Source organism: Mauremys mutica, chromosome 10 (assembly GCF_020497125.1).
Source record: "Mauremys mutica isolate MM-2020 ecotype Southern chromosome 10, ASM2049712v1, whole genome shotgun sequence".
Lineage (NCBI taxonomy): Eukaryota > Metazoa > Chordata > Testudines > Geoemydidae > Mauremys > Mauremys mutica.
In genome coordinates, this window is record NC_059081.1 from 58,336,104 (window position 1) to 58,363,208 (window position 27,105).

At 46.2% G+C, this 27,105-nt stretch overlaps 1 protein-coding gene across 1 annotated transcript in view; it reads left to right on the forward strand.

Annotated features, from left to right (window-relative positions):
* KIAA2012 (KIAA2012 ortholog) overlaps positions 1–21,511 on the forward strand; it is an 85,756-nt gene extending 64,245 nt beyond the window's left edge. The window contains exons 18-24 of the mRNA XM_044978280.1: positions 1,418–1,592; positions 7,312–7,450; positions 9,049–9,416; positions 12,780–12,982; positions 18,069–18,241; positions 20,020–20,239; positions 20,798–21,511. Coding sequence (XP_044834215.1) covers positions 1,418–1,592; positions 7,312–7,450; positions 9,049–9,416; positions 12,780–12,982; positions 18,069–18,241; positions 20,020–20,239; positions 20,798–20,957 — 1,438 coding nt within the window. The 3' untranslated portion in view covers positions 20,958–21,511. The remainder of the gene's footprint in view (positions 1–1,417; positions 1,593–7,311; positions 7,451–9,048; positions 9,417–12,779; positions 12,983–18,068; positions 18,242–20,019; positions 20,240–20,797) is intronic.
* Positions 21,512–27,105: the final 5,594 nt, after the last annotated feature.

Consider the following 27,105-nt stretch of genomic DNA (forward strand, 5'->3'; position numbering starts at 1 on the left):
CTCATCTTTCCCCTCTCCAGACCAGTCACTTTTGCCTAGAGGCAATCAATTAACTTGAGTTAAAACAGAACCACAGACTCTTGTCTAGACAAACCCCAAAGTAAGAAGGAAAACAAACAGTGGTGGATTATGCAGAAAATCCATTACTGAAAACTATCTAAGACGTTTGGATAACACTGAGCTAAATTCTTCAGTATGTTCTGTCTGCTTTGCACTGCTCCGGTGATGAAAAGCAGCTGGTGACACACAGCACCCAGCCATTTAAGCCAAATCTGTGGTTGCTTTGCATCAGTGAAGTGGTGCAAAGCACCTGGAACATACTAGAGAATCTGCTCCAAAAGGAAAAGGTAAAGATAAGATCTTAGACTAACAGAGGTATGGAGAAGTCACAGTGTCTAGCTGAAGGAACAGATCTCAATGAGATTGCATTGGGTGTACATCAGGGCAGAATTTGCCCTTGTCAATATTTTTTTCCCCTGTTAGTACTATACTTTATCATCGGATAAATCACAGCCCCTCACCTTTATTAAAAACTGATTTGTTACACGGAAGTTCCAACTTGAGCTAGAACTGCTGCACCCCCTGCTAGGAATGATCATTATTTATTTCTTTGAGTATGATGTGGTATTATGTCCCTTAGCTCTGGTATTGCTTTGACTGCTAGAAGAGCAGTAACTTGCATTAAATGAAGGTGTTTAATTTAGAGTATGGATTGAGGTCACACCTTTTGGATTCTATTCCCAGCTCTGATACTGACTCACTGTGAGACTTTCAGCAAAATTCTTACTCTCTGTCTCAGTTTATTTTACAGTTATTTTATTAATTTGTATCCAGCATTACCTACCTGCATGGCAGATAGATGCACTGAATACAACAAGGTTTCATATTCAAAAATATGTACAACACCTGCTTATCAGAGATGGTGTGAGATTTCGTCACCTGAGCGCTGAGCACTTGTAGTTCCCATTAACTTCAGTGGAAGCTGTGGGTACTCAGCACTTCTAAGAGCCAGGACATTGAATTTTGTAACATTTTTTAGATCTTAAGATGACAAGTGTTACAGGAGTGAAAAGTATTTTAATATATATGATTTTGTTATTAAATGGCCAAGGCACCCGCCAATCAGTCTTTGGATCTTTTTTACAGCACAAGAAAGAATGTTACTTCCTTTCCTCAGTAATGAGGAGACAAGAGAGCTCCAAGCAGAAAAAGCAGCTACCTGCTGGGGGCATTACAATTACATAAGTTGTTCACTGTATGATACTGACAGATTACTCCAAAAGGTTTCAGGACTTGCAAGGGAAAAAAAGAACACACATCAGCTTTCCCTACTCCTTCACAAGGAGAGACTATCTCCAGAGCTCTAAGATTTCACCAAAATCTTGGTCTAGTTATTTGTATTGCTTTAATTTTTAAGGGGTCAAGACTCTGAATCTGGTAACTATCTCCTGGGACCTTCCAGTCACAGGCCGATGCTACAAGAGAATGTTGGAGTAGCCATGAGTCATTCTGAAAAGCAGCATGTGATAGAGAGAGAAAAGACCACCCAGCCAAAGGAGCTCTGCAAGCAAACGACTGCCAGCGTCAATGCTGTAAGTATCACAGGACACATCTCCAGTAGCAAAATACCTATTGCGTCCTCCTCCTGGAAGGGGTTTGAGAAGAGAGTTAACATTATTCTTACTGGTTATTTACATTAGAACGAAACAGACACTGACTTCATCACTTACCGCCTACCTCAGGGTATGTCTACACTATAAGAGTAGTTCGATTTAACTTAGGTCGAATTTGTGGATTCGACCTGATGAATTCGAATTTGTGTATCCACACTAAGGACACTAATTCGACTTTGTGAGTCCACACTAACGGGGCAAGCGTCGACATTGGAAGCGGTGCATTCTGGGCAGCTATCCCACAGTTCCCGCAGTCCCTGCTTCCCATTGGAATGCTGGGTAGAGCCCCCAATGCCTGCTGGGGGAAAAATGTGTCGAGGGTGGTTTTGGGTAACTGTCGTCATTCAACCGTCACTCCCGCCCTCTCTCCCTGAAAGCGCCAGCGGGAAATCTGTTACCGCACTTTTCTGGTCAGTGACAGCGCGGACGCCACAGCACTGCGAGCATGGAGCCTGCTGCGATCATCGCTGCACTTATGGCCGTTGTCAACTCCTCGCACCTTATCGAACACCTCTTCCACAGTCAGCTGCTGAGAAATCGGGCGAGGAGGCTCCGGCAGCGCGGTGAGGACATGAAGTGTGAGAGTGGCACAGACCTCTCACAAAGCACGGGATCCCGCGCCGCGGAGATCATGGTGGCAATGGGTCACGTTCATGCTATGGGACGGCGATTCTGGGCCCGGGAAACAAGCACGGACTGGTGGGACCGCATAGTGCTGCAGGTCTGGGATGAATCACAGTGGCTGCGAAACTTCAGGATGCGTAAGGGCACTTTCCTTGAACTGTGTGACTTGCTGGCCCCTGCCCTGAAGCGCCAGGACACCCGGATGCAAGCAGCCCTGACTGTGCAGAAGCGAGTGGCCATAGCCCTCTGGAAACTTGCAACGCCAGACAGCTACCGGTCAGTAGCGAACCACGTTGGCGTGGGCAAATCTACCGTGGGGGTTGCTGTGATGCAAGTAGCCCACGCAATCGTTGAGCTACTGCTCTCAAAGGTAATGACCCTGGGAAACGTCCAGGTTGTCATAGATGGCTTCGCCACGATGGGGCTATAGATGGCACTCACATCCCTATCCTGGGACCGGCCCACCAGGCCAGCCAGTATATTAACCGAAAGGGCTACTTTTCAATGGTGCTGCAAGCACTGGTGGACCATAGGGGACGTTTTACCAACATCTACGTCGGGTGGCCGGGCAAGGTTCATGACGCGCGTGTGTTCAGGAACTCTGGTCTGTTTAGACGCCTGCAGGAAGGTAGTTTCTTCCCGGACCACAAAGTAAGTGTTGGGGATGTGGAGATGCCTACAGTGATCCTCGGGGACCCAGCCTACCCGCTAATGCCCTGGCTCATGAAGCCCTATACAGGCGCCCTGGACAATGACAAGGAGCTCTTCAACTACCGGCTGAGAAAGTGCAAAATGGTGGTGGAGTGTGCTTTCGGACGTCTCAAGGGGAGATGGAGGAGCTTACTGACTCGCTCGGATCTCAGCGAAACCAATATCCCCATTGTTATTGCAGCTTGCTGTGTGCTCCACAATCTCTGTGAGAGCAAGGGGGAGACCTTTATGGCGGGATGGGAGGTTGAGGCAAATCGCCTGGCTGCTGATTACGCTCAGCCAGACACCCGTGCGATTAGAAGAGCCCAGTGGGAAGCGCTGTGCATCCGGGAGGCTTTGAAAGCTAGGTTCCTCAGAGAGCAGGGTAACCTATGACTGTCCAGTCTCTTTACAGAGAAGCTGAACCTGCCCCTGTTTCAGTTACTATTGACTTTTTTCAGCGGTTACATACCCCGTTCACCAGGTTTCCCCCCTTCCAACAGACGTTTAAAAATAAAGTTATTGGAACATTTTTAATTAACAAAGTTTTCTTTACTAACGAATTCTCGTTCAAGGGTTCCAACAGGGACGCAGACTGTGGTGGGTATGGTGTGCAGTGATGTACAGACCACTTCTACACTCGAGGACTGACAGGCTCCTGCTCCTACAGCGGTCTCTGGGGGGAGGACGGTTACCGGAGGGTGTGCAGGAAGGGGTGGGTTTGCAGGAAGGGGTGAGGGGTGTGTGGGAAGGGTGAGTAGGTGTGGGGGGATGATGGCTCTGGCTGGGGCTCAGGGCATCAGAGAGGTTCATGGCTAGGGTGGAAGGGCATGGTAAGGGCAGCCTGCCTTGCCATTTGTGGATGCCAGGCGCTCGGACCTGGGGCAACATACACCTCCCAGACTGACCTGGGGCAGCAGACACCTCGCAGAGTGACCCGGGTGCCTAGTGACTGCACTCTTTGTGTGACCTGCTGTTGATCCTGCCCCCATGTCTGTACCCTGTTAATGGTGGCTGTCCTATGCAATTAACAAACCCCTCCCCCCCCTTCACACAAAGTCTTCTGCAAAGAAACATGACGGAAACAGTAATGAACAGCAAACTATTTTTAATACTCAACTACACAGTTGGGGGATGAAACTGGGATTTGGGATCGGGTGAGCCAGGAAGGCAAGCAATTCTCATACTTTAAGGAATGAGAGCTGTTTGGTACATGAGCGCTCTGCTGGGGTGGAGTGACAGTTTTTACGGCCCCTAGCACCCCTCCTTCTTGTGATTTTGGGTGAGGGGGGGACAGGACTTTGTGGCGGGGGAGGGCGGTTGCAGATACAGTTCATGGGGGCTCTCTGCTCCTGCCTGCAGTCCTGCAGAACATCCACAAGGCACCGGAGCGTGTCCGTTTGCTCCCTCATTAGTCCAAGCAGCGTTTGAGTCGCCTGCTGGTCTTCCTGCCGCCACCTGTCCTCCCGTTCGCTGTGTGAGCGCTGCTGCTGAGAGAGGGTCTCCCTCCACTGGCTCTGCTGAGCTGCCTCGGCTCTGGAGCAGGCCATCAGTTCAGCGAACATCTCGTCCCGAGTCTTTTTCTTTCGCCGCCTAATCTGCGCCAGCCTCTGTGAGGGGGATGCCGGGGCAGTTTGGGAAAGAGCCGCAGCTGTGTGATGTGAAAAAGGAAGTGATTTCCTTGCAAAGATACATGTTTGCGAACACTGAACACAGTCTACTCAGTTTCTGTGAACAAGACCATACAGGGCACCTAATCTCATGTGCTCTCAGGACAAGTTCGAATTTTCGGCATTCGCTTTCATTGCCTGGGGTCTTGCACTGGAGATCGGACAAGTGGGGCAGGACAGCAGAATCCGTGTAGCAGCCAGGCCTGGTAAGCCGGAAACTTTAGGCTGCTTAACAGTTAATGGATAGCAGTGCCCTCCTGCTGCAGGCAATCTGGAAAGCATAAAGTCTGACCCTGTTCCAGCCCCTCGCGGCTCTCCCCGGGAAAGATCCCTGTATGCTTTTCCTCTGCAGCCTCCAACACGTGGCTGTTAAACGACGGTCATTGTTATGTAAAGGAAAAGTCAAGCATTCACAATAGTAACATTAAAGTAATTCCCCTAATTAGATGCAGCAGTCGCCGAGCGAGATCACCCTGAGGCGGGTCTCCAGGAGAAACAGAGCGCATGCTGCGTGAATCCCTGCACAGACCAGGGCCCTATGCTGCCATGCTGGTCGAGGCAATGCTCCCACTATACCTCAGGATGGCCTGGCATGGAAGTGTGTGCTTCCACGGAGCACCCAATAAGGCACCTCTCCCCAGGAACCTCCTGCGGAGGCTTTTCGAGTACCTCTCCGAGAGCTTCGTGGAACTGTCCCAAGAGGATTTCTGTTCGATCCCTATATGCATTGACCTTCTTTTCATATAGTTTTTATTCCTGTTTTGTTAAAAAATAAATGTTTACATGTTTATAGCACTTACCGACTGATCCTTCCCCTGATTCGGAGTCCGGGTTAACGGCCGGGGAGGGTTGGTAGGGGATCTCTGTGAGGGTGATGAAGAGATCCTGGCTGTCGGGGAAAGCAGTATTGTAACCGCTGTCGCCTGCCTCGTCCTCCACAAACCCTTCCTCATCTTCCCCATCCGCGAACATCGCCGAGGAACTGCCCGTCGACACTATCCCATCCTCAGAGTCCACGGTCACTGGTGGGGCAGTGGTGGCAGACCCACTGAGAATGGCATGCAGTGCCTCGTAGAAGTGGCACGTCTGGGGCTGGGCTCCGGAGCATCCGTTTGCCGCTTTGATTTTTTGGTAGCCTTGTCTCAGGTCCTTGATTTTCATGCGGCACTGCGTTGCATCCCGGCTGTATCCTCTGAGTGCCATGGCTTTGGAGACCTTCTCGTAGGTCTTTGCATTCCGTTTTTTGGAGCGCAGCTCCGAAAGCACAGACTCATCGCCACACACAGCGATCAGATCCAAGACTTCCCGGTCAGTCCATGCTGGGGCCCTCTTTCTACTCTGAGATTGCATGGACTCCTCTGCTGGAGAGCTCTGCATCGCTGCCAGTGCTGCTGAGCTCGCCACGATGTCCAACCAGGAATTGAGATTCCAACTGGCCAGACAGGAAAAGGAATTCAAATTTTCCCAGGGCTTTTCCTGTATGGCTGATCAGAACATCTGAGCTCGGACTGCTGTCCAGAGCGTCAACACAGTGGTGCAGTGTGGGATAGCTCCCGGAGCTAGTAAGTTCGATTTGCATCCACACCTAGCCTAATTCGACATAGCCATGTCGAATTTAGCGCTACTCCCCTCGTCAGGGTGGAGTACCGAATTCGAACTAAAGAGCCCTCTAGGTCGAATTAAATGGCTTCCTGGTGTGGACGGGTGCGCGGTTAATTCGAATTAACGCTGCTAAATTCGAATTAAAGTCCTAGTGTAGACCAGGCCTCAGACACAGAACACAGTGCAATAAGGAAGTGGCCTCTGGTTCATGTTACCAAGTCAGACTCGGTTCTATACCAAAAGGATAGAATTAGGAAAGCACAGAATAAGTCTAGTGCTACCAAAGGCCAAATAATAAATACTGTCCAGGACTGACACCAAGTGGGCAGGATAGACTGGTACTCCACCACTATTCCCCCAGGTGCACTGCCTCGTTGGGGCCAGCAGCCCTGGTGGACACACTAGCAACAGAGAAGAGAAGAGGAATGCTATGAACCAATGTTTCCAAGGACAATCCCGTCCTTCCTTGCGGTCTGTTTTTGGTCCAGAAACCTGTGATTGATTCAGGATGAGGTGGAGCAGTGGGAACAGAGGGAAGGGAATGGAATGATGGATGGTACATTATAAGTGATTGTGGGCACAGTGACTGACCTATCAAGCATAAAGCTGCCCTCCATTTTGTTTTACAGCTTTGACCCCTGAGTAATAAACATAAGCTTTTCTTGTAGCCCAGGTACAAAACCCCTTATAGAGGGAAATAGCTTTCCTCTGTATGCCAGAAAGTCACTTGTCAGTGGTCCTGAAAATATGGGTAATTCCAAAGTGCCAAGGCAATTTCTAGACTGATTCCGAAGTGTGATTTTCAGAAGTGGTACCATAGGAAAGCCTTTAACGTGGGATGCTCTGAAAATAATATATGTTATTGCTGCAGATGTGGTGAAGTTCCATTATGACTATGAAAAAAAGGTACTCTTCTTTATCATTTCATTCTGAATAGTGTTTGAGGCTGGGCTGCTTGGTACAAAAAAACAAACCACATTCTTGTTTTTAACTAAAAAAAATATAAAACTTATCAGTAATAGTGTTTGTCTGAAACATACTATCAATTCTAGTTCCAGGACACAGAAGTTGCAAAGAACAAAACCATGAAAAGGCAGAGAAATGAATTGACCAAGATGGACCCAGTAGCCAAAGCACAGAAAAAAAGCAGTAACAAAGACAAACGACACAGCAGAGAAGAATTTGTTGTAGGTAAGAACACACATGAAAAGAAAGTTTCAGCTCCAGTATCTTTTTTTCTTTTAATAAACACACACAGACAAATCAGAGATCTGGAAGAAATATCACCAGGAGCAGAATATTAGAACCAAGATCTGCCATGCAGAACTGAAAAGACAATATTTTTATGGTGCTTTTGTTTTGCTCTCTGATCTGTAGCTCAAAAGGACCAAGGGAGATTCTGGCATTCAGTTCTTATTTTTAGATGTGTGATCAGTTTTTATTAAGATTAATTCTTGCTATTTAGCATTGAATCAGCTAAGGCTAGCAGTCACTGCAGCAGTAACCATGCATACCTAGAAGGAAATATCTTCTGTTTTGCCAGAAGCAAATAACTGTATGTAGTTATGCAAATAGACAGGGTTTGTAGCTAGGTTTTTCCTCCAAGGGTGATTTCAGTGTAGCAGAAAAGAAACATCCATACTGAGAGGTGCACATACATATTAACTGCTCTCCTTTTTCATGTTATTTCTACATTATTACTTATTTGTATTATAGTAGCACCTAGGGACTGAGGTTCCCATTTTGCTATTCACTGTACACAGATTAGTCGCTGCCCTTAAAGGTCTTACACTGCAAATAGACAAAGGAGTGGGGGCGGGTCAGAAAGAGGAAGTGATTTGTCCAAGGTTATAAAGCAGGTCAGTGGCAGAGCTAGGAATAGAACCCAGGTCTACTGGATCCCAGTCCGGTGCCCGATCCATTAGATCACACTGTCTTTTACCATTTGTTCACAACAAGAGAGAATGTACCTACAAATGTCAACATCAGCATTTCATAATAATTTTTGTCTAGAGAGAGAAGGCCTCCAGCAATACCTTAAGAAGAAAAAAATACAACTAATGCAGTAATTATGATTGCTGTTTGATATAAGAATAATAATTAGATAGTAAATTACAGTTGGCTGTCTCAAAAATCTAATGAAGAATTTCTGGATAATTGTTCTGATATTCATCTCTAAACATTGACAGAGCTATCTTCCTTATTTTTAATTTCATCATTGTAGTCAAAAAAAGGTATAATGTTTTGGCTCTTTAAATTGACCAAACTGATCAGGAAACATGACAAAACCAGAAAAACGAGGAGCACCAAATTCTTCTTTTCAAAATCACTAAATTCTGTGCAAGAAGGAAAAGTTCATGTCTAAAATGAGTGTTTAGAAAAAAGTTATGTATCATACCTAATATTTACACTGCCTGCCAATAAACTAACACCAGCTCCCTATAATAAAAATATGGAATAGATTTGCCTATGGATTTAAGTACTTGCCTTGTAGATGGGCACATAGACAACTAACTGCAATATTGGTGACATCTGGAAAACATTCTGAAACTTGATTAGAGATCAGGTTACAGTGGATTGGCTAGATCAGCTGACACCAGGGGATGTATGCAGGAATTAAAATTTGACCGCTTTGGGAGGGGAACGTTCTGGGTCCCTGCCACAGCCCCAGGGCTGGAGCAGTTCTGTGCCCATGCTGATTATTGGAGAGGCCCATGCCCCTGCTTCCCCCCCCGTGCATGCCCTTGGCTGACACAAATTGAGATTTGGAATTAATTGTGTTCTTACAGGAAAACCAAGAGAAAAAAAGGCCGATGAGAAAAGAACATCCTCTCTCAGGAAAAAGACTACTGGAGTCAAAAGACCAGAGACCATCCAAGAACCAAAGCATAAGGAAGGAGGGCAGGAAGCAGAAGCAGATCAGAGCAGTGCAGCTGCTGGAGATGAGGAGTTATGTGATGACAGGAGCCCTTCTCCCTTCAGCTCTCCTATTAAAGACCATTTGCTCCCTCCGGAGAGCCCTCAGTTTTGTTCTGAGCATTATGACAGTCCTTCTGGTTCTAGTCCAGTTCATGAAAAATTTACTCAGACTCACCCAATAATCACCACAGTTAGTGGCACTGAATTGGACGCAGGCATAAGCAATGAGGTCTCAGAGGTAAGAACTGGGGTTTTCCTTTATGGTCAGAGATAGGGAAGAATGATTCAATGAGCCGCATCCTACATTCTAGGACTGCAGTAGGAACCTACCTGGTCTGGCTCAGGGCCCACTTCATCTTCTACGGTTCCCTCACCCGCAACGCGGGTTGGCTACTGAGGTGACTTAGCCCTCTGGCCAGATCACAACAAGCGCACCCCTTCCTGTGCATCAAGTCCAGACACAAAACAAAAATCTTCTGCCCCAGTCTCAAGGTGGTCCCAGCCTTGCCTTATAGAACACCTCCACAATCGCTCTGCCGCTCCAACTCTGGGGCTCTGCTCAGTCCCTCCAGCTTCCTCTTGATCACAGTGTCACCTCACTAGGTGGCAGTGCAGACTGTTTCTTAGTCCTCTGTAGTAGCTGAGGGAATCCACAATCAAACACACCCTCTTCTACAGGCTCCCTGGTCTGGGAAACCAAAACAACTGGGCTTACTGCCCGTCCATCACTCCAGCTACGCTGACCTCCAACCCACCCACCAGCCCATCCACTCCTGATAGAGTGGTGACAAGGCTGTTTTCCCTGTTTGGCTCCCCAATTGATTGAATGGCCCGCTGCTCGTTTTCCTGCAGGCCTGCTCTTAGCCACAGGCTGCCCCATCATACGACTTTGCTCATTCCCCTACTTGGAAAGGCAAGTTCTCTAGAGCCGTGCTCCTCAGTCCAAGCCCCTTAAAGAACCAGCTCATTGCTACCTTTTGGTTATTGCAAGTCAGCAGGTTATTCACCTCACGGCAATCCCTGTCTATTACAGCAACAAGCAATCACTCGATGAGGTTTATGGCTGGTGAACTTAGAACAAACAAAAGGAAATATAGCAGTATAGTCAGCTTTGTGGGCCTCACTGCCACCCAAGCATTAAATACTTTAAGGAATTAAAAAGGCTGCTTAATATTATGACCAATAACATGTAATTACATTTGCTGCAGTAAATATAACAGATACTTTACCTTCTTGCTATGGGGAAGAGAGCACTGCCTCGGCTGCTCTTCTGAAACAGTCATCTCCAGTTTAGTAGGAGATGCTGGGGGAAAATGGAAGGATATGAAATCAATTAATCCTCTCCTTCTGGGTCAAGCAAGCTCATTTGTCCTTTCCCCAGTGTCAGCTGTGATCTGCCCCCTTGATAAGAGTTCTACCCTCTCTGGAAGCCCTGGCATGGGGCCTCTAAACAGGTCAACACCAAGCCTTGAGTCTAGCCCTGGACTGTATTGTCCCAGGCTCTCTCCTTCTCGTTTCACCCCTCCCAGGTTCTTCTAGTTTGTTTCTTGACAGGCCTTTCCCACAGCCCCCCAGGCTCTCTTAGTGGAAAACCCTGTACTAGGTTTCAGGCCAGATATCTATCAATCAACCTCTCTGACTCACACATCTGAGTGTTGCTTATGTTCCTCGGCAGGCCTTCCCACTTCCCAGCATGCTCTGTGGTAGCCTACAGTCCTATAATCAGAATGCCAGTCTTTCAAGAGCCAGAACTCAGAGAGGGGATGAGCAGGCCCAGGCCTGTCCTTAAAGGGAATAAGGGATAGTAGATCAAGTGATTGTGAAGAATAACTGAATCTTGTGCTTCAACAGGGGTGCAGACATTTTTTATTTGGAGAGGCTAGAGTTAAAAAATAATAGCTGTTGTTATCTATCACTTCAATGAGTAGTTTTGTACCATAACTAAATTTGTCCACTTTTAACAGAGAGAGATGAACAAGCTTCTGTTCCAAATTCAGCGTTTCCTTTATTTATTAATGCAATCCCTAATATTTTTGGGGAGGCAAAGCCTCACTGAGCGCCCAGCTGTCTACACCAGGGGTGGGCAAACTATGGCCCGGGGGCCAGATCTGGCTGGCAAGCCATTTTAAGCCAGCCTGCAAGCCACACCATGCTGCTTGGCCCCGGTCTGGCGCTCCAGCCGGGGCTCTGGGATGGGGCCGCACCACACAGCTCGGCCCCACTCAGGCCAAGGTGTTGGGTCAAGGGCCGCACCACACAGCTCAGCCCCGCTCTGGTGGCGGCGCTGGGTCAGGGGCTGCTCCAGTGCTCCAGCAGGGGCATTGGGTCAGGGGGCGGACCACGCAGCTCCCAGAAGCCACACCATGGCCCTGCTCTGGCTCCTACACACTCTAATGGGAGCTGCAGGGACAGTGCCTGCAGATGGGGCAGCATACAGAGCCGCCTGGCTGCGCCTCCTCATAGGAGCCGGAGAAGGGACATACCACTGCTTCCAGGAGCCGCTTGAGGTAAGTGCTGTTCAGAGCCTGCACCCCCTGAGCCTCTCCCCATGCCCCAACCCCCAGCCCTGATCCCCCTTCCTGCTCTCCAAACCCCTTGCTCCCAGCCTCAAATGCCTCATCCCTAGCCCCACCCCAGAGCCCACACCTCAACCCCAATTTTGTGAGCATTCATGGCCCACCATACAATTTCTATTCCCCAATGTGACCCTCGGGCCAAAAAGTTTGCCCACCCCAGTCTACACCCATGTTGAAGATATCTTGATCATCATAGGGTCAGAAAAGACTCCCTTTCCCTAACCCATGTACAGTGCTGCACCAGTGCCTTATGAAGCCGGTGGAGTCTCCTTAAAGCATCAGCTTTAGCTGATGCTACTTCCAGAAATTGGATAGTGGACCACTGGATTATCAAATCCAATCTGGCATTGCAAATCTTACAATCCTATGTTATTGATGAGTGTTCAATTTATTCAGAGCCTAGGTCCCAGATTAGAAACTCTGTATCCTCAGACTTCAATGCTGAGACCTTTCATATCCTTCCATTTTTGTTGTAGGATTTTTAGATTTGTTTTCATTATAACCATTCTTTTGCCTTGCAAATATGAGGCACATCATTCATATCAATTTCCTGACAATGCAAGACAACTTGCTTCAGGGTTTTGGAGTAAACCCAGCCCTTTTTCCTCCACCTCCCCAACAGATTTTTGGACAGTCAAAGCGTTCCCAAAGAAATAGAGAGGAGGTGGTATCAGAAATCTAAACTTGAGCTGGGCTTCATAGAATTTGGTTTACAATAGTGAAAAATCAGGGGAATGTAAACTATAGGGGAGCCTTGTGATAGTTATCAGATGTCATAATGCAAGGCACCTGCTAGGAGTCACCCATGGGGTGAGAGGAATATTTACTGTACAGAGTAAATGGCACAGGTAAAGTCAATCACATTAACAATGAGTGTCCCAGGTAAGGCAAATGTACCCTAGGATATGTAAATCTCATATGAAGTGTGTCCATTTCACAGACTGTGCATTAACAATAGAACAAATGAACCAATCAGTAGAGTGCAAACTTTATTTAGTAGATGTCTTTTCCTTATATCCATTCAGGATCTCCCTAGAAATCAGCAGGAGGAGAAATTATCACGGGACAGAATGCGAGCAGAGAAGGCAGAGAGAAGACGGCTAGAGGTAGAGAGGAAAAGAAGGGAACAGGAGGAACAGAAATGGAAACAGCAAGAGCAGCAGGAGCGTATGGAAAAAATGAAAGAAGAACTGGAACAGGAGCAGAAGAGAAGGGCAGAGGAGATGCGGTTAGTGGGGATACGGTTCCAGATGGGAAAGGAAATATTTGGGTCGAATGGCAACATAAAAAGCATGATTGTTCTTTGCCATTTAAGGAACACATCAAGAACTTAAACCTCCAAACTCCATCTACCCATACATCAGGAAATACACCTCTCCAAATATCCCACTCCTCACACCAGGAACTCATTAAGACATCTCAGGGTTGGGCATCTCCTTATACCAATACTCCCTGACTGCATTTCCAAACAGTAGAACAAGGCAGCACAGATATATAAAAGAAGGTTCCAGAATATCATTTTTTATATATAAAATAAAAAGTAGGGTGGTCAAGCAATTAAAAAAAATGAATCACGATTAATCGCGTGTTTAAAGAAACTAATTGCAATTAATCGCACTGTTAAACAATACCATTTATTTAAATATTTTTGGATGTTTTCTACATTTTCGAATATATTGATTTCAATTACAAAACAGAATACAAAGTGTACAGTGCTCATTTTATATTTTTGATTACAAGTATTTGCACTGTAAAAAAACAATAGTATTTTTCAATTCACCTAATACACGTACTGTAGTGTAATCTCTTGATCATGAAAGTTGAACTTACAAATGTAGAATTATGTACCAAAAAATGCATTCAAAAATAAAACAATGTAAAATTTTAGAGCCTGCAAGTCCACTCAGTCCTACTTCTTGTTCAGCCAGTCTCTCAGACAAACATATTTGTTTACATTTGCAGGAGATAATGCTGCCCGCTTCTGATTTACGTCACCTGAAAGTGAGAACAGGCATTCTCATGGCATTGTTGTAGCCAGCATTGCAAGGTATTTACATACCAGATGCGCAAAAGAGTCATATGTCCCTTCATGCTTCAACCACGGTTCCAGGGGACATGCATCCATGCCGATAATGGGTTCTGCTAGATAACAATCCAAAGCAGCATGGACCGATGCATGTTTGTTTTCATTATCTGAGTCCAATGCCACCAGCAGAGGGCTGATTTTCTTTTTTGGTGGTTCGGGTTCTGTAGTTTCTGCATCGGAGTGTTGCTCTTTTAAGACTTCTGAAAGTATGCACCACAGCTGATCTCTCTCAGATTTTGAACGGCACTTCAGATTCTTTAACCTTGGGTCAAGTGCTGTAGCTATCTTTAGAAATCTCACATTGGTACCTTCTTTGCATTTTGTCAAATCTGCAGTGAATGTTCTTTAAATGGACAACATGTGCTGGGTCATCATTCAAGACTGCTATAACATAAAATATATGGCAGAATGCGGGTAAAACACAGAGCAGAAGACATACAATTCTCCCCCAAGAAGTTCAGTCATGTTTAATTAACACATTTTTTTTTAAACAAGCATCATCAGCATGGAAGCATGTCCTCTGGAATGGTGGCTGAAGCATGAAGGAACATACAAATGTTTAGCATATCTGGCATGTAAATACCTTGCAACACCAGCTACAAAAGTGCCATGAGAATGCCTTTTCTCACTTTCTGGTGACATTGTAAATAAGAAGCGGGCAGCATTATTTCCTGTAAATGTAAACAAACTTGTTTGTCTTAGCGATTGGCTGAACAAGAAGTAGGACTGAGTGGACTTGTACACGCTGAAGTTTTACATTGTTTTATTTTTGAGTGCAATTATGTAACCAAAAAAGCTACATTTGTAAGTTGCACTTTCACGACAGAGATTATACTACAGTACTTGTATGAGGTGAACTGAAAAATACTATTTTGTTTATCATTTTTACAGTCCAAATATTTGTAATACACACTGATTTCAATTACAACACAGAATACAATATATATGAAAATATAGAAAAACATCCAAACTATTTACTAAATTTCAATTGGTATTCTATCGTTTAACAGTGCAATTAAAACTGCGATTAATCGCGATTTTTTTGAGTTAATCGCATGAGTTAACTGTAAAGTGAAGCCAATGAGCCTGTGACCCCCAAGACAGAGTCATTGCTCTATTCATTACTATAAAATTATTCAAGGCTATTGTGAACTTGCCAGAATGGAGGGAACCAGTGATAGCCCTTAGGGCATTTTCATCTCTACAGCCACCCTCCTTAAAAAAAAAAATTGAGAGTTGAATCATACCCCCTAGACCTGCACACAGATTTGCCTCTGCCTGACTGGAGATGTGCTGTGCTGTCTCCACAGCATCATCTGTGGAAACCTGGGAGCTCTGAGGGCTCAATGATCCACCAGTGGGGAGGGAGCAGAGTGAAATGGCTATGGGTACACATCTTCCAGAAGGGAATCCACTCGAAAGTTATACAACTCTTGGGTCTACAGAGGTTTTACTTTTCTGTGCTAGCCCTCTGTGCAAGAGGACCCCATCCCTCAACCCTTTATGGAGAGTTATAGGAGCAGTCCTGGCCAGTATCGCTCCATTGAGAGCCAGAGGAGGTTAGGGAGCTCCAATGTCAATGCACAGTTGCAGGGTCTCTGTGCTGATCCCTGAGATTGAGATCTGTAAGGTTTGGGAGCAGGACCTCCTGCTTCTTCCTATACCCTCAACAGAATTCACTGGAAGCCTGACAAGGAGGGATGCTGCTATGTTTTCTTTCCCTCCAGTTGAATGACGACTTTAAAAGGAGCTGGACAGAAAGAGTCAAGTTTCAGGAGAAACATTCATCCATGTGGGAGGGAACTAGAGGTTCCCCTGAATGCAAAGCTAGGCCCCAGCTGGTTCCTGTGTGTAGCTCACAGACAAACAGCAAAGCCTCAGCATTTTCAAGCCCCACATCTTATAACCCTGCCTGTTTGCTGCATCACTGACCGCTAATGAAACAGGGTGGCAGTGATTCAGCTGCAGCAGCTATCATCATGAGCTACAGTGCATGGCATGAAGCCCCCAGGAACCCTGAATTTTGCAGACAAGAACTTAGCCCTGGCATGGAGCTGGAGGAAGCAGGAGTTTGAGCTGTACATAGATCCAGTCATGCGGGAAGAGGGCAAAAGCAGGAAAGTAAAAAAAACTTATTTTATCTCATGGGCGGGGGGGGGAAGGGGTGGGCAAGGTAAGAGAGGAATGTGCCAGGCTGAAGCACATAGTGCTTCCAGATACCTATTGTTCTCCTAAGTGCAATGAAACTCTGGAGCAATCCTTTATGGAAGGATGAGAGACTGGCTGATTTTATGATAACCAACAAAAGAATGAGCCTTTACTGCCACACAACCTTCCTACCAGCCATGGAGAAGGTTGGAGTGGATTTATTTACCTTTTAAGGGAAAAAAGGTTTTAGTTACAGTAGATTATTAGTCCAACTTCTGAGAGGTGGCTACCTTGATACGAGAGAAAGGGAAGTGATTTGCAAATTAAAGGCACATTTTGCAAGGTATGACATTCCAGACACGATATGTGCCAATAACAGACCTCAATTTACCTTTCAAAAACTCAAGAAATTTATTTGATCATGGGCATTTGATGATCACAACACTTCCCTAACATAGCCACTGAGCAGCTGGACAGTGGAGTCAGCTGTAAAAACGGCAAAGAGACTATTACATAAGGCCATTTTCACAGGGTCAGATCCCTGCCTAACACTCTAAGCACACAGGAATAATCCAGTGCAGGCCCCAATGGGGCACAAAACCAAATCTTTGCTGTTGATGAGGAGACCACAGCTGTGAAATTGAGATGGTTGATCATCATAGGATGCAAATAATTAAAACCGATCAGCTAAAGATCTACCAGCTCTGGAAGAGGGCACTGCAGTGTGTATCCAACCTATAGAAAGACACAGGAAAGGATAGATTAAAGGAGTCATGTAGTGGCTCCCAGGTCATACAAGGGGATCACAAGTCTCCAGACACAGAAACAGGTGACACTGAAATAGTGTGTCCAGATCCAGTCATCCTGAAGGAAACAGCACTATATTTATTCTTTCAGGTCTTATACAGCACTCATTATTGTGGTATCTAAGCACCTGTATCAAGGACTACATATCTATTTGACTTAGGGTTGCCAGGTGTCCGCTTTTCAACCAGAACGCCCGATTGAAAAGCGACCCTGGTGGCTCTGGTCAGCACCGTCAACCAGGCCTTAGAAGTCTGGTTGGCGGTGCTGCAGGGCTAAGGCAGGCTAGTCCCTACCTGTCCTGGGACCGCGCTGTGCCCCGGAAGTGGCCAGCAGGTCTGGCTCCTAGGCGAGGGGGCCTGGAGACTCTCTGAGCTGCCCCTGCCCTGAGTACTGGCTCCACACTCCCATTAGCCGGGAACTGTGGCCAATGGGAGCTGGGGGTGTGCGCGCCTGCAGGCAAGAGCAGTGCGCAGAGCCTCCTGGCCCTTCCCGCCTAGGAGCTGGACCTGCTAGCTACTTCTGGGGCACAACGTGGAGCCAGGGCAGGCAGGGAGCCTGCCTTAGCTCCACTCCACTGCAGACCAGGAGCCACCCAAAGTAAGCCCACGCTCCAACCCCCTGCCTCAGCCCTGAGCCCCCCCACCCTCAAACCCCCTCCTGTACCCCAAGCCCCTCATCCCCAGCCCAAACTGCCTACCTTGCCCACCACTCTGACCATGTTCAAACCTTCTTCAAATCCCTGCACTGCCTTCCCCTTGCCTTTTGCTTCACATTTAAAGCCCTTGTCCCCACCTCCAAGACCCTGCACAACTTGGCTTGACTCATCTTTGTTCATTTCCATTTGCTCCCCACCTCTTGCTCCTTTACTTTTTCCATTCTAGCTCTCCCTTGGTGTCCTCCTCCCACTCTGGTCTCCATGCCTTCTTCCATTCCATGTGGTCCAGGCACTTAGAACCCCCCACTCCTTGGTCCCGTCTCCCTCATATCCCTCTTTAAAACAGACGACTTCTAGGAGGCTTAAAAACTCTCATCCACTCCTCAAAGGCAGATTAAATGAGACAGTAGAAACTATGCTTTTTTTAAAAAAAAAAATTAAACAAATTTGTGGAACCAAGATGACATCACTAATCAGCCACTTTGTCCTGTTTTAACCATCCCTTCTTCTACATTGTATTTATTTGTAGATTTTTGGGTCAGGAACCTGCTCTTCTTACTATCTGTAGAGTGTTCAGCAGGCCCTCGGTGCTCTATCAATCAATAATTTATGTTTCAGTTTACGGAAACAGGAGCTAGAAGAACAGCACCAGCGCCAGGAGGAAGAGGCAGCGAGGAAGCTACAACACGAGAAAGCAGCACAGGAACGTATCCGACAGCAGCAGGAGGAATATCGCAGAAAACTTCTGGAGCTGCAGAAGAAGAGACAGCAGGAGGAACAAGAACATGCAGGTGCTCTAAAGAAGGGCTAAAACTTACTGTATCTGCAGATAATTCACCCAGAAGGGTGGTTTTCTGGTGAAGGCACTGGACTCAGACTCAGTCGCTCCTGGCTCTGCCCTGGAATTCCCGAGACACCTTTGGCAAGTCTCTGAGTTCCTCATCATCTGTACAATAGTGATGATAATACTCCCCTTCTTCATGGAGTGTTGAAAGAGCGAATTAATGTCTGTAAGGCACCCAGATACTACAATGATAGGGGCCATCTATGGAAGTACCTAGATAGGAGTTTCTTCATTAAATTCTTCCATGGCTCTAGTAATAAGAGTTCCAGAGAAATTCACCACAGGTGGCCTAGTATCTAATGAGGCAGCAGAGAGGTTTCTCAAGCAGTCCTCTTTGATCATAATACAGGAGAACCTGATTATAGTGGAGTGAAAATCCCAAATTGCATCAGCATAGTTGGAGAGAATTTCATACCACCAGTGGTGGGGTCCATTGTTCTAATTCCTCTAGGAATATTTCATTCCAAGGAGACATTTACCATCCCCCATCTCTGTTTGACTGAAAAGAAGCTGCCACTACTGTGTGGGTGGGTGAGAGGCAAAGGAATCCTTACCTTCTGCTTTGGCTGCAGCTGCTGGAAGTGAAGACATGGCTTTTGAGAGGCACTCGTGTAGCTGCTAGTGCCCCCTCTGGCAGGGGGGTGGGTTGAAGACAGCCCCCCACCCACAGCTGAAAAGGGGAGCTGTGTCATATTGGCCCTCTCCAGTTACAGTGAAATTCAGCTTATAGTAACGTTTTCTGGAAACATATCTTGTTTAATTACACAAAATCAACCGTGATGCACTCCAGTCCATTTGCCTGATATTAGCGCTACTGTGAGAGGGAGTGGTTAGTTTCTGGGTTCTATTTCCAGCTTTGCCAATGATTTGCCCCCATAAGCTTATGCAAGTCACTTAACCTCAATGCGCCTCATTACCCCTATTTTGCAGATGAGGGAAATTAATATTTCATTACTCACAGGTATCTTGTGACGATTAATATGTCAATTAACGTTTGTAAAGCACTGTGAGATTTTGGAAGAAAGGCCCTCTAGAAATACAAAGGTTGTGTTTGATGCCCCAGCCCTCAGGCAAGAGCAGAGAATGAAAAACTAGAGCTGTCAAGCAATTAAAAAAATTAATCGTGATTAATCGTAAGATTTTAAAAGTTATTTGAGATTAATTGCCGTTTTAATCACACTGTTAAACAATAGTAGAATACCATTTATTTAAATATTTTGGGAGGTTTTCTATATATAGGATCAGGGCTGGGGGTTCTGGGCTTCAGTCCTGCTCAGAGCTTCAGATACTCTTAGGGCACGGGGCTTCATCCCTTCTCGAGGTGCGATGCAGGGCTCCGGGTTGCAGCCCGGTGCAGGGCGGGGCTCAAGCCCCTCCGCCACCTGGGAAGCTGCGGACTGGGGCTACTTCAGCCCTGCCACCGCAAATGATGCCTCTTGCCCGCCCACGCTCCCTGGAGCCATATAACTACATGAGAATCTCAGTTTGCCTTAAAAATGTAAGTAATTGTTTAGCACTAATAGCTGAAAACAAATACTTGAAAATGTGCTGAATGAGAAGTTACATTTCAAACAAAAGTCTCAGTTATGGGGGCCTGGGGTTTTTTAAACACTTGGGGTTGACAGTACTGCAACAGCAATATCATTTTGTGTTTTCAATACAGTTACCCATTTCCTAAATAGGAAATCTTGGCAGCTACTAATTATCTGGTCATCCACCCCCTAGAGGCAGAAAAACGCAGACAGAAAGAAAGGGAAATGTGGCTAGAGGTGGAACGACAACGGCTAGCAGAGATGGCAGAAGAAGAACGCCTGGAGTATAAGAGAAGGAAACAGGAGGAGGAGGAACAGGCAAGGTGTGAGGCCGAGGAAAGGAGGAAGAAAGCGGAAGAGGCAGCTAGATTAGCTTTGGAGGAAGCAAAGACACAAGCACAACTTCTAGCCAGGTAAACAGCCTTATTCAGAGAAGGAAATTATTCCTGCTGAAGAGTAACACATTAGTAGTTAACATCAGTCACTGGGGGCCAACCTAAACAAAAACACTACTAGGGCTGGAACTATTTCAGTGAAAATATCTTCACTGGTTCACACTACTGGAATTCCAGTAACGAGCCTCAAATTCTAACGTTTGGTCTTGTATACTCTAGAACTCCAAATTACAAAATGATTCTCTGCGGTGTAGACAAAACTCAAGCATGTTTTCGTTGCGTCTCCAGACTGTGTGCTAAAGCTTTACATGGATCCCAGGTTTTTGAATAGTTCAGGGACACAGCTAATATCCCATCTATCCTACAAAATGGTGCATAGCGTCCGGTTTTCCAATACAGCTGAAATTGTAGTATGGCTGAAGTAAAAAGTTACACCAGCAATGAATTTAAATTGCTGAGTTTATAATTATTTAGCAAAAAAATATTGACCTAGCCTACTCCTAATGAATCAAGGAACACTAGCTGCCTTCCTTTCATTTATCTCTAAATATTTTAATTAGTACTGTTTGTTTGCAGGCAAAGAGAAGCTCTGGAGCAGCACCTGCGATTCCAGCGGGAGTTGCTAGTGGAAGCCAGTGGACTGGAACATACACAGCAAATTTCACGGCCATGGGTTTATTCTTATTTTCAGCTGCTCCAAATACTAGGCCTGGAGACAGCAAAAGAAAACAAATAAATGCGAGGATACTGAGAGGATGGGGGTTATTGCAGTGGACTCTCCCAATTCACTGAATCCAATTAAGAGTTCTCTTGAACTCGTCCGACCCAATGGGAAGTACAAAACATGGCCTAAGAGTTCCCTATTCCTTCTTGGGGAGATATTTTCTCTTCTAAATCCACTTCCCCAGTAGATAAGTACGCTTTATATGCTCATCCAATAGGTGGGAAAGCAAGCACTCAGGATGCTATAGTTAACCAATAGACAACCTAATTAACAGCCTGAGTTAGCCCTACAGTCTCTTGTGGCCCAAGAGCAGACTTCTCCTACCCTGTGTCCCCCTCCCAGATTCTCAGGACCATTCTGTAGAAGCAGGGCAGTACTTTTCCACAATCTTGTGGAGGGTATGAGAGCCTCTCTGACATGAAGGATCCTCAGGCCAACTAACTTAGCTATGGTCATCAGATCCAGAAACAGCTAGATTTTATGCATATTAGCATCATGCAATCCCAAGAAGCCAACAAAGATGTCAAATAAAGACTGCTAGCACCAAGAGAACAACTCTTGTTTCCCAAAATCAGGCTAATCATGTTTTCTTCTGCATTGTTTTCTTTTATAGCATGTAACAAAGTTGAAGTTATATGTGCAAACCATACTGCACATTTTCAATAGATTTGACACAATATATCAGAAATATGTTTATGCTCTTGCTGAATTGGAGCTGGACTTCATTTAAATTAAATGCGCATTAACTACTAGTGCTAGAAGCAAAATAAACTGATTTACAGTACTTGAGCTTTCCTGAAAAAAAATGGTACTGAGTGGTGTCTTAATGTACGTAGCTCCTTTAACCCTCCGTATATATTGCCTGTGGCTGATTCTTAATAAGCATGTCTGGCTGTGCACCAGCAATTCAGAGTTTGCACTTGCTGGACATACACAGCCCAGATATTTAAAAATATTCTATATACAAAAATAACTTTCCCAATCTACATTCTTATAATGAAACAGTATCCACCCACCTGCAAGCTTTTTCCATTGTATCTATATGTTAGAAGACCTCTTAAATTAATAATATCCTTATTTTACATAGATGCAGTGTGTGTTATAGGCTTTTAAAAACAATGTATTACATTTTGTGCATGGTATACAATATGAAGAGTGATTTTGAGTGGAAGGGCAGAATTTAGGTGATTTCTCCCCTTCCCAGCAACATGCAAGCAAAGCCCAGTCCACCTCTGGGTAAAAAAGACCTGGATGCAGCTTGCATAAGACCTTATGAATTCTGTTCCTACAGAACTCCATTTTCAGCCAGAAATGCTCCTTTCACACACACCCTAACTCCTTCTAGGGAGCAAGGGGCCATGGAAAAACATGTCAAAACCACAAAACAAGTATCTGCATGTGATTACGTGGGAGAGACAAGATGGGTGATTATCTTTTTTGGATCAACTTCTGTTGATGAGAAAGACGAACATTTGAGCTTACAGAGAGCTCTGTGAAACCTACTCAGTGTCACAGCTAAATCCAAGGTGTAACATTGTTTAGCACAGATGAGCCTGGAAGTTTTAATTTGTAACTTTGCTAGATACTAAGAATCATAGACTGAAGAGACACTGGAACAGTGTCTATTATCTTCCTACATGAAGCCTGGGTTGAGTTTCCAAGATTAGTCTTGGGGAGGGGGGTGAGAAAGACTATAGCATACACTCCCCTAAATCTTCCCAACAGTGCAGCTCCACTGATGGTTATAATGGTAGAGGAGTGTTAACTATAGGTTATCTAACTGCTCACAGCAAGCCCGGATAAAACATGGTTGCCCAACAGCATTGTAGTATGCAGTTGAAGGAAGAGCAAACTCCCAGTCGGAAATCTTAGGGGAAAAAAGTCTAGTACAGAAAAGACCTCACCATTTCATCTTCACTGGGGTGAAGGAGAGAAGGCCATGTGCAGCAAGCTCTCCACCCAACACAAGCCTGGTCTACACTACGCGTTTAAACCGGTTTTAGGAGTGTAAAACCGATTTAACGCCACAACCGTCCACACTAGGAGGCACCTTATATCGATTTTAATGGCTCTTTAAACCGGTTTCTGTACTCCTCCCTAACGAGAGGAGTAGCGCTAGTATCGGTATTACCATATCGGATTAGGGTTAGTGTGGCCGCTGATCGACGGTATTGGCCTCCGGGCGGTATCCCACAGTGCACCACTGACCGCTCTGGACAGCAATCTGAACTCGGATGCAGTGGCCAGGTAGACAGGAAAAGCCCCGCGAACTTTTGAATATTTCCTGTTTGCCCAGCGTGGAGCTCCGATCAGCACGGGTGGTGATGCAGTTAAAAATCAAAATAAAGAAAGAGCTCCAGCATGGACGATGCGGACGTGATCGCTGTAAGGGCAGGCAAATCTGTTCTATCAGTGCTCCGTTACAGAAGACGAAATTCAAAATCATTTTTTAAATATCTCCAGACAGACGCCATAGCAGGGACTCAGCGCACTGCTGCGTGGCAAGCGTAACGGAAAGCCAAAGAATCAAATGGACGCTCATGGACTGGAGGACTCAAGCTATCCCACAGTTCCTGCAGTCTCTGAAAAGCATTTGCATTCTTGGCTGAGCGCCAAATGCTTCTAGGGTCAAAAACAGTGTCCGCGGTGGGTCAGGGCATAGCTAGGCAATTTACGCACCCCCCCACCCACCCCCAGAAGTGAAAGGGAAAACAATCCTGTCTTGACTCTTACATGTCACCCTATCTTTACTGAATGCTGCAGATAGACGGGATGGTGCAGCACTCAACACCAACATCCTTGCTCCCCCCGCAATGGGTGGCTGATGGTACAATAAGATTGATACCCATCGTCATCATCAGCCTATTGGCACATGGGGCAGTGCAAAAGGACTGGTAACCATGCGTACTAGCATCTGTCAGGTCGATCAAGGGTGCCTGGTCCTAATTTTTCCTGGTAGATGGTGCAGTATGGCTGATATCCATCATCGTCATAGCAACAGGGGGCTGAGCTCCATCAGCCCCCACCCTTCATGTGTAAAGAAAAGATTCAAGTGCCCCTGAACTAGCAGAGGGATGCACTCCTTACTGTCCTGTCTGGACTATCATAGCAGCTGGAGGCTGCCTTCACTAACAAGTCACTGTGTCTTATTCCTGCATTCTTTATTACTTCATCACACAAGTGGGGGGACAATGCTACGGTAGCCCATGAAGGCTGGGGGAAGAATGAAATGAACAGGTGGGGTTGTTGCAGGAGCACCCCCTGTGAATAGCATACAGCTCATAATTTCTGCAGGATCTGACACAGAGCAGCTGTGCTCTCTGGTTCTCTGATACAGTGGTTCTCTAGTACACTTGCCCATATTCTAGGCAGGACTGATTCTATTTTTAGATACCAAAAAGGAGGGATTGACTCAGGGAGTCATTCCCAATTTTGGCTTTTGCACCCCTGGCTAAGAGCAGCCAGGGGCACTTATGACAGCAGCAAATGGAACAGTGCAAAAGGACTGGTAGCCGTGATCATCTTATTACCAATTTATGGATTGGTAGATGGTGCAGTATGGCTGATAACCATCTCTGCTGTCATGCAAAAGCAAAAGCATGCTGCTGTGTAGCGCTGCTGAATCGCCTCTGTCAGCGGCATCTAGTACACATACGGTGACAGGCACAAAAGGCAAAACAGGCTCCATGATTGCCATGCTATGGCATCTGCCAGGGCAATCCAGGGAAAAAAGGCGCGAAATGCTTGTCTGCCGTTGCTTTCCCAGAGGAAGGAGTGACTGATGACATTTACCCAGAACCACCCGCGACAATGATTTTTGCCCCATCAGGCACCGGGATCTCAACCCGGAAATGCCAAGGGGCGGGGGAGGCTGCGGGAACTATGGGATAGCTACGGGATAGCTACCCACAGTGCAACGCTCCAGAAATCGACGCTAGCCTCGGACCATGGACGCACACCACCGATTTAATGTGTTTAGTGTGGCCGCGCGCACTCGATATTATAAAATCAGTTTTACAAAACCGGTTTATGCAAATTCGGAATAGTCCCGTAGTGTAGACGTACCCTAAGACTCTCTAGCAGTCTCAAAAGAGGGTTCTATGCAGTCCCTCCTCACCTGAGAAGGGAATGTAAATCAGCATATAAAACACAGATTGGGAGGAAAAGGATCCAGCAGTTGGTATGCTAGCCTTGAAGTCAAGAGATCTGGGTACAATTCCCAGCTGTGCTACAGTCTCTCTCTGCCTCAGTTCCTCCTCTGTAATTTCCTACCACACTGAGATGTTGTGAGGATGCATTTATTAGAAAGATGGAGAGGTGCTCAGATACTGCTGTTACAGAGGCATGTAAGTACCTAAGATATAGCTATTTTTGGTATTTTGGAAAGCATATAGGAAACAGTATTTTGCTCCACCATATGTTATATTGGTGATTTGTTCTTTTGAAGGTCATTTTTCTTCTGGGAATCATTTGGTTAAACAGAACACTTAAAAAATTCCATATTCTCTTTTTTAAACCAAAATTTTAATATTTTAAAATAATTGTTTAGTGCAGCTAGGAGTACAAAAGAAGTGTACTACTAGATTGGAAAAGGGACACAAAGCACAAGCATGAAAGGAAATGCATTTATAATTGTACAGTGAGCTCCATAAACAACCCTCAAAACCTATCTGCGAAAATATAAAACATATTTTAGCAAAATGGCAATGTAAATTGAGTTTTCATGAGAAGTGCTTGATGTAAAAACCTGCCAACTCAAGTCCTGTTTATTTGCACATCACGTGGAGCACAGGCAGAGCAATGCATTTTTCTACACCGTCCTCCCAATCCACCTCCTACCTGAGCTGTAAGACCCATTTGAGTGTGACATTGAGTATGACACATTCATAATTGTGTGATGCACTGTTGAGATGGCCCAGGCAGGTACCCACAATGGTGGTACCTCGTGAGATGTGGGCTCATTGCAATTCCTAACCAGGTATCCATAACTCATTTTAGATAGAACACCATTCAACTATCAGATGGTAATTACTTTGGGGCACTATTGACCTGGACCATATGTGATGCAGTGATCTAGAGCAGGGGTGGGCAAACTATGGCCGGTTTTGGATCCAGCCCGTGGGATTGCCCCCCACCGCTCTCAGAAGCGGACAGCACCATGACCCTGCGGTCCCCAGGCGGGGGCGGGGGGGGGCGGGCAGAGGGCTCCATGCATTGTCCCTGCCTCCAGGCCACGCCCCCTGCAGCTCCCATTGGCCGGGAACGGGGAACCACGGCCAGTGGCAGCTTCGGGGGAGGTACCTGGAGGCGCAGCAAGAGCAGTGCACGCAGAGCCCTCTGCCCCCTCCCCCACACACATGCCTCAGCACTTCCTGGAACAGTGTGGGGCTGGCAGGCAGGGAGCCTGCCCTGGCCCCGGTGCACACAGCTGCCACCCAGGAGCCGCTTTAGGTAAGCAGCGCCGGGCCAGAGCCTGAACCCTGCCCAACTCCCTGCCCTATGCACCCTGCCTGCACCTCACACCTCTCCTGCACCCCAATCCCCTGCCCTGAGCCCCCTCGTATGCTCCACACCCCTCCTGCACCCCAATCCCCTGCCCTGAGACCCCTCATACATCCTGCACCCCTCCTCTGCCCCAATCCCTTGCCCTGAGCCCCTTCCTGCACACTGCACCCCCTCCCACACCCCACACTCCCTCCCGCACCCCAACCCCTGCTCTGGCCCTGCATACAATTTACCCACCCAGATGTGGCCCTCGCCCAAAAAAGTTTGCCCACCCCTGATCTAGAGGGAAACGGTTAACTTTTTTGGGGGGGGGGGGGGAGAAGACGATTATTTCCTTCCAACTCTCCCTTGCAAGTTACAGGTTTTAATCTAACCTCTAGTGTTAGAATCCAAATTGAAGCTCCAAGTACATATCTTCACCATCCAACAGGTACTGGAAACAGTTAATAGCTTCAAGAGAAAGGAATGCACATTACTATTAAAAAAATAAAAATCAATGAGTATTGAATACTTGGAATAAGCAGGGAACAACAGAATTCTAGTTTACAGCGTATATTTTAAGAGTATAATATTTGCTGGCTCTGATCAATATTTACTAAATAAGCACATCTCTTGCTCTTTCATCTTCAAATATTTGAAAAGAAAATACAAATTG